Source organism: Arachis duranensis, chromosome 8 (genome assembly GCF_000817695.3).
Source record: "Arachis duranensis cultivar V14167 chromosome 8, aradu.V14167.gnm2.J7QH, whole genome shotgun sequence".
Classification (NCBI taxonomy): Eukaryota; Viridiplantae; Streptophyta; class Magnoliopsida; order Fabales; family Fabaceae; genus Arachis; species Arachis duranensis.
Genome location: NC_029779.3, coordinates 13668740 through 13677535, shown reverse-complemented (window position 1 = coordinate 13677535; position 8796 = coordinate 13668740). Strand labels below are relative to the sequence as shown.

Here is an 8796-nt window from a genome sequence, read left to right as displayed (position 1 = left end):
TATAAATAATTAATTTAATAACCGACTGTAATGTACATGATTGTTTTATTCATAAAACTGAGCACATAAGTTGGTTTCAGATATATAAAGATATTGTATTTATTTAGGCTGTCAATGTTAAAAAAATTTTAATATTTATTGTACATTAAACAACATATTTTAAAAACTTACAAGTTTCAATCTTCTAACAAGAACATCTTACTTAACACTCTGTATCATAAGAATATTTGTTAGTTAAATCCAAAATTTATGAATTCATTTAGAAGTAATGATGTAATTTACTAGTTTTCATGAAATAATAATAAGATACATATTCTATATTCAAATTTATTTTAGAATAATATTCCAAATTAATTTTAAAAAAATTTTAGTCAGACAATTTAATTTTTAATAAATTTTAATTATTAAATTAATCTTTAACTTTTAATTTTATTAGACATATCAATACGTTAAATTTAGTAGAAAATTAGATATATTAATCTCTATCGTTATTTAATAAAAAATATAATAATTCTTATATAAAAATTAATTTATTGAATAAAATAAAAATTTAAAACCTAATTTATTAATTAAAATTTACTATAGAGCCAAATGTTTGAGTAAGCTGGGAGCAGTAAACCAGAGGCGCAGAGGAAACACTAAATTATTAATAGAGAAAAAAGTTAGTGTAGTAGTAGTAGCAGTAAGGTTGGTTCACATCGTCGTGAAAAGAAAAAGAAACAAATTAAAGTGGTTTTTTTTAAAGTGGAAGAACACAGCGTACCTTTTCTCTGCAGTTATGGGTTTTGCCGCTCTCTGTTTTCCCATTCCCACCATCAAACTCTCTCACAACTACTAACTCTTTCTCTTCTCTTTTTCGTAATCAAAATTCAATTCAGCTCAATGGGTTATCTCTCTTGCAATGCCGACTCTGCAATCGCCACCTGTGACCCTAACTACTGCCATTTCAAGAACCGCAAAACCAACAACCTCCTTCAAATCCGCCACTTCCCTTACTCCGACATCCTCGCCGCAACTAAAACCTTCTCCGCCGATACCTTCCTCGGCAAAGGCAGCCACGGCAGCGTCTACAAAGCCACACTCGACGGCGGCAAGCTCATCGCCGCCGTCAAGAAAACTAAGCACGCCAAACCATCATCACGCCGTCACCAAAGTACCGCTGCAGCATCTTGCACCGGTTGCGGCAACTGCACCAGCCCGGCGGAGAACGAGATCGAGATCCTCTCTCGCGTCTTTAGCCCCCGCCGGCTAGTGAACCTCATCGGATTCTGCACCGATCCAAGCAACGGCGGCAAGCTCATCGTCGTCGAGTACATGCCGAACGGCTCCCTCCACGACCTCCTACACTCGCCGGTCCGACCGCCCGGTTGGACCGCACGCGTCCGGCTCGCACTTCAAATCGCGAAGGCGGTTCACGCGCTTCACACATCAAACCCTCCGGTGATCCACAGAGACATTAAATCTTCCAACGTTCTCATCGACGGAGCGTGGAACGCGAGGCTCGGAGACTTTGGGCTCGCGCTGAGAGGACACGTGGAGGACGTGCGCGTGAAGTGCACACCGCCAGCTGGCACGTTAGGGTACCTTGATCCTTGCTATCTTGCGCCCGAGGATCTGAGCGCTAAGAGCGACGTCTTCAGCTTCGGGATCTTGCTGTTAGAGATTCTCAGCGGCAGGAACGCCATCGACGTGAACTTCAGTCCGCCATCGGTGGTCGACTGGGCAGTGCCGTTGATTAAGAGAGGAGAGTTCGCCGTCATTTGCGACAGGCGAATCGGAGCGCCGTCGGATAAAGAGGTGGTTCGAATGGTGGCGGTGATGGCGGCCATGTGCGTGAGGTCCACGGCGGAGAAGAGGCCGTCGATGGAGGAGGTTGTGCAGTGCTTGAAGATTGCAAGGAAGAGAATGCGCGCGGTGCCGATATGGAGTGGATTGAGGTGGCGCGTGAGGCGCGTGGAAAGTGAGAAACGGTTAGAATGGGAAGCGCGTGAGTGTGACAGTTATTACGATAGGAGTGAGGAGGAGGTAGTGAGAGCGGCGAAGGGTGGTGTGAGTAGAAGGAAGAAAAACAGGAAGGTATCCAATGTGACGGGTGCAGAGTATTATGGTAGACCCTCATCCAATCATGTAGTGAGGTCAAAGTCAATTGGTGCGGGTTCTCTGAAAGTAAATTCGGATTCGGGAAGTTCGCGGTCGCAACAAAACGGGTCGGGTTTCGTGAGGAGAAGGTCGAAGCTTAACAAGTCTAGGTCCATGGGGGTGTTGCAAGGTTCTTCTCGTTTATCATCACATTATTATGAAAGTGATCCAATACATTCGTTAGAAACGGCAATGTTGTCTAAGTGGGTCATTACGGATAAGTTGGAAAAAAAACTGCTTGAGAAACCGTTAGTTAATTCTGTTGGAATTAATTAATTTAACTGTGGATAATTAGTGAAGGTTTTTGAATGGTTGCATTATTGCAACAAAGCGCAAGCATGTGGAATTCCATGTGTAGGAGCTTCAAGGATATAAACCATTCTTTAGAGTGATAAGCTCTTCAACAAAATTCAAGGGCTTAATGAATATTATTAGAAATTGTTATTGTATTATCCAAGGTTTTTGGAGGAGGGGGCAGATGAATGTTTTACACAATTCGGACTAGGCCTTGAAGAAGTGTCCAGATGGGTTGTCTTAACCATATTTGTACTATAAATTTGTAGCACTTACACAAATTTTTCTATCTTAATCCTTTTTTTTTTCAACTTTAGGTCCCAAAAAAAAAAGGGTTCAACTTAGCTTTGGGATGGATAGAATATTTGTAAACATTTATTGCTTCGCTTGTAGTACATTTAATTTTTTTTTTTTTCAGAAAAGAAGAAGATAGAGAATAGACAACAAAGGCATTAAATGATTCACAATTATCCTGTACTCTTAAATCTATGTTATGTAGAAGTACTTCACATTTTATCAATAAAAAGATCAAAATTCAATACTAGAAAGTTAAAGATGTGGAAGCATTTATAGCTTAGCTTGTTTTTCAGCAAATAGTTGTGGTTGCCACAGAGAGCAAGCAAGTGCATAGAGACATATAGAGTCATGAGCTTTCTGGTTGTTATTAGTTATCCGCGTTCTGGTTATGTGATGGCTGAATCTAATATTACATTTAATGCATTTTGGATTATTATGGACATTATATTGAATAATACCTTGTAATATAACACCGCTCTATATAAATATATAAATAATACTATTTATATAAATACACACTATTCATAACGGCTCCATTCAGCGCTAATACTGTTTCCATGGAGAGTATGCATGCATGGTAGAACATGATTACTAAATTTGAGTAATTTTCAAATCACACTTGATATTTTTAATATCGGATACTTTAATTTTTTAAATTTTAAAATATATAAAATAATTTCTAATATTTCTCTTAATTAGATAATATAATTTTTTTATTTTAATTTATTTAATTAAAATGACTGTTTTAAAAATTTTAAATTCTTTTAAAACTGTTTCATATTTCACTCTTTCAAGTAAATTGGAGAGAGACTATATTGTGTAATGAAAATAAGCATAGAAACTACTGTGTATTTTGAAATTTAGAAAATTAAAATGTCCAATTTTAAAATCATTTTATTTAAATAATTAAATTTTTCAAAGTTTAATATGAATATTTTCATCCATGATTATTTAATTTCATGTAAAGATGATAGTTTTAAATCGTTATATAATTTAACATCTTTAACTAAATTATTTAACATAATATATATCATATGTTAATTATAATTTTTACATAAAAATATTTTGGTACGAATAATTATAAAATATTTTACAAATAGGTTTGTCTTCTCCAGCTTGTGGCAATGGGAGAAAGGGCAATCGTTGTTAGTGTCCCACAACATTGATTACTTAGAATGCATTTGTGATTTGTGTGTCATGAAATATGCATGAAGGAGGAGTGCATTCATCACTTGGATTGTATTGGAAGCAACTAAGCAAGCAATGTAATGGTGCTTAGTAAATCCAATCCAATCGTTTTCTATGTGAATTCCCAATCTCTGTCACCCGTTTCCTTACAAAACCTAAAATTTATATAAAAAGCTAAAAATTACTGGCTCTACCAACTTGTGTACACACTTTGAGAAGTTCCAAGGTGTGTTGTCGACAACCCCTCATGCATGCTCACATTACAGCTTTTTATCTTAACATTATTACGGTATTACCCTCGCTAAACTATTGGTCAACTTCTGCTTACCATATTCGCATCTTTACCAGCTATTAGTTACAATCAATAACTATTAATCTAATCAAGAGAAAATCTACTTAGCATTTTTATTAATATTTAACCAATATTTAATTATTTAAAAAAATAAATAATTTTATATTATTAAAAATATTAATAATAACTAATTAATGACTACAAATCATAAAATTTACTGATCGCTAGTATTCCTCTTCAATCAAATTAGATGTAATCTATTATTAAATAAGTTTTTGTATAAAATTATACTTAGCTTTATCAAATATAATCTGTGTGTAAGGCCTAGTTTGGGTAAACAGTTTAATTAAGTTCTTTTTGAAAAAATAGTTTAAATAATAAATACTTATATTAAAAGTAACTTAATAAGTTATTTTGTATTTAATTTTTTAATTCTAAAAGTAATTTTTTAAAGAAATGTAATAAAAAGTTTTTTATTATATGAGAAGTCATTTTTTTTAAAAATCTACAATTTAATTTAAAAATTACACCAAACATTAATATTACTACTTTTCATAAGTAAAAAGCGCAAAAAAATAATTTTTTAATTTGGTGACTTAAAAAAATAGCTTTTGAAACTTCTCAACCAACCTTAAATATTGTTACTCTAATTTTTCATTTTTTTTTGGGTAAAAGTAACTCTAATTTTTTAGTACAAACTCATCAAAGAAAATGATTTGTTTCGGCCTTTTTCTTTGTGGAAATCAAAGAAAGATAATGAGGTAGGCATTTTCTTTTGGTATTTTTTACTGATACACCTACTTCGACCAAAAACAATTCGGGCCTCACTACAGAAATTATTTTTATGGGTCTCAGTAACTGATGAATACACTAGAGCACTGTGGTTAATTATTATTAAATTTTTATGATGCAATATTATTATTAAATTTTTAGAAATTGAGTATTGTGGTTAATCAATTTAAGGATGTTAGGGATTGGACTTTTATACCAAACATGATCTTCCAAGCAATTAAAGACCAAAAACACAGAAAATTTGATTCAACTCTCATAGGCCCAATAAACAACAACAGTAAGCTAAGCAGGCCTTGAAAATGAGCCCATCAGTGATTCAAGCCCATGTTACAAAAGAATAAAAAACCACCTTGCTCCTTACCAAAAAAAAAACAAACCACCTTGTTGGACTAAGAACTACCAAATGAAAAACAGAATTGAATCTCACCTTGTGCATAATATAGATTCTATATTCTTCATTGAAGATTCAAACCTGGACGAAGCTCCCAAAGAAACATGTGATGCTGCCATTGATCCAAGGCCTCAGCTGCATCTACTTTTGCTTTTAGATCTAACAAATAAACAAAATTACAAACGATTCAACCCAAAAACCATTTTATGTGATGACCAAAACTGCTAATTAAAGAATCTTGATCCCGATCCTTTGGGCCAAAGCCCATTATATATTAATTCTTAGGCCTTGGGGAAAAAAGAGTGGGATATTTGAATATGAAAAGCGTCCGGTGGTATTCTTATTTTTTACTCATCAATAATTGTCTAAATTGTCTAACTTCTTTTTTAAAGTAAAAAAAATGTTCAAAATAAAAAATAAATTATATAAAATTTATTAAATATTATTTATTTACCTTTTTTAATAATTTAGATACAAAGTGATAAATACCATAACATTCACCTAACAATTTACCGTTAGTTTTGCCAATTAAGTAATTTTCCACCGCTGTTCTTACAAAACATGGAAAAGATATAACATATAAGACATGACATCCTATTAAAAATAAATAAATAAACAAAAACTAGGACATCATCACAAGGTGAAGGTGGTGTGTAATCCCTCAATATCCGCATAATCTTATAAAAGCGTCCCATCAAAGGACGAATAATACGATATATTGACATGAATGATACTTTGTTTTGTACATAGAATAATTTGGACTTTTCTCAAATCTTTATTAGGAGCTCAAAGACGGACAACAAAACTGTCATCTTGGTTAAGTATTTGTAATTGTAACTTCCTGCGATTCTTATATGTAGTATTATTACCTCTTATGCATAAACAACACTTGAGACAACTAATGTACATTCTAATCACTCATTACCTTAGATCACCTCATTTTTGTTACATCTTATTCTAACTTGAGATTCTAAGAAAGATAATAATACATAATGTCCTTTAAAGTTTCATGGCACACGAGCAATCAAATCAAACTCATAATTTAATAAAAGATGTTATAAAACATGTATACAAAATAAATAATAGTACATAAATATATTGTGATAAAATTATTCAACCCAAAAACTTAAACCAATAAAAGAAGAGTTAATAATTATATCTCTAATATATATAAAAGAGAAATTGCAAGGCCTTTTTTTAAAAAAAAATGTCACGCATCATGATAATAAACATAACAAAATACAAAATAAAAAGGCTGCCATAAAGCATGGAAATGGAGAATGAATAACAGACACTCCTTACTGCATACCCCACAATCTTCAACGTCTTTTATCGTCTAGTCAACGTCGTCCATGTCCCACCATTTATTTTTTTTACTGTTTGCTTTTTTACTGCTTTCCCACTCACACCAAGAAGCATATTTCAAAGACAAAGAGATGGAAAAGGAAAAAAGTAAAAGAAAAATTGAAATAATTAAGATCAATGAGAGCCACAAGCCCCTTAATCACCCTCAACTTAATTAAATTTTTTTTTTTTGTATAGAGAAGATTTTGCTACAGAAGAATATAACTCAGTCAATGTATTATTAGTAATGTAAATGTTAAGGGAAAAAAAACATTATAAGTATTATTATAAAATTACTCTTTTCAAAAATTTAAATTGATTTTTGCATAATTTTTTTTCTTTTATTTGTTTAAATCTTTTGGATATAGAATTCTAATACCATATTATGAAACTGTTGGTTCCAAAAGTTTAAGTCGAAGAAAATGCAACATATCTCTAACAATAAGAGATTACGTCTCCTGTTTTTCTATTAAATCAATCTAAAACTCAAGAACATAAGAGATTAAGTTACATGTACGAGGAATTGGTTCATATATATACATGCATCAAAGATTCATCCTCAAGTCCGCTCCATATACTTAAAACCCTAAACATCTTTGTGTATATGTACTTAGAACTCTAAACATCTTAAATATAAGTCACATGATGATGAGTATCTTGGAATGAAGGCTAGCTAGAAAGTTAGAAGAAGCACACGGAGTTGGAACTGATTGACCTAATAGCTAGAATCCAGTTACTTTTTTGGTACAATGGTGTAGTGTGGGGATTGAATTTGAATGAGAGTGAATAAATGTAGCTGGGGAAAGCAAAAGGAATATAATTTAAGCAAAATAATGTGGAAGAAAAAGCGAGGGAGGAAATGGAATAGTGCAAACTAAAGCAGATACGCCACGTGGGAGTGGGATTTTCATCCATGTTACTTCAAAGTGTGGGTTAGGAGAATGTATATATGTATTTTCAGCATCAAAATCAAAATCAAAATCAAACTCTTGATTTTCAGTGTAATTCTCATTTAACACGCTTAAGTTTCAACCTCAAATATATATATGTGTGTTTAAGATGTTTAAATATGATGATTGATTACCTACTCAAGTATAAGTAATGAAATGAATGATGATTTTGGTTGATAATTGATGAGTGAGTGAGTGAGGGAGGGAGTGTGTTACATGGGAATTGAGATGTGAGAGGTGGTTTCCTGCCAGCTGACATGAGAGTGACAGAATTAAGTACGGTTACTTTGGGGAATCAAAAGGTGTTGAGACCCAATCACGTGTCGCCTTTCTCTCTCTCCCTTCCACTTTCTCCTCTTTGAATAAAAATTTAGTTAAATCATTTAAATTATATAACATTTTTTAATTATCAACTTCATATAAAGTTTATATAAAGTTAACTGTACATGAATTTTTACCTTTATATTTATATCACAATTAAACTTCTAAAGTAGTCTTTTTAAATTTACAATTTTTATTATTTTATTCTTTTAAATTTATAATTTTAAATATAATAAATTTAAAATTTTAAAAATTAAAAATAATGAAAATGGTAAATATCAAGAACTATTGTAAAAATTTAGTCTCTGATCTCATCATCCTACTAATTTGTTATCACATGTACAATTTACATTCCTTAAATCTTATATTTATTCATTCGTTACTAATAATTATTTTTATATTGTCATCCGGCTAAATAAATTTTATATCTTAAATTATAATTTTTTTTATTTTAAATCTTAAATTTTATATCTAAACACTAACATTAATTAATATTAGCTAACTAAAAGTTAGTTTTCCATGTTTTTTCTATTTTTAATTGATGATTTTATAACTAAATTTTATATAATTAAGGTATTCTAATTAAATCCTATGCATAATATATTTGCATTTTGTTACATGTAATCGTTAGTATCCTTATAAGGGATGAATATAGGCATGATATATAAATTGAAGATTATCATTATAATCCCATTTAATTAATTAACTCAAGAGATACCAACTGTCATCCCCTTCTTTTTTCCATTATGAATTTTTTATAAAAATTTTATGTACTGTATAAATAAAAA

The 8796-nt window shown here is 31.7% G+C and overlaps 1 protein-coding gene across 1 annotated transcript; it reads left to right on the top strand.

Moving 5' to 3' along the window:
- The first annotated feature begins 645 nt into the window (after positions 1-645).
- LOC107460935 (serine/threonine-protein kinase-like protein At1g28390) lies at positions 646-2981 on the top strand. Its single transcript, XM_016079366.3, has one exon. The coding sequence runs from the start codon at positions 883-885 to the stop codon at positions 2413-2415; it is 1533 nt and encodes a 510-aa protein (XP_015934852.1). The 5' UTR covers positions 646-882; the 3' UTR covers positions 2416-2981.
- The last annotated feature ends 5815 nt before the right edge of the window (positions 2982-8796 follow it).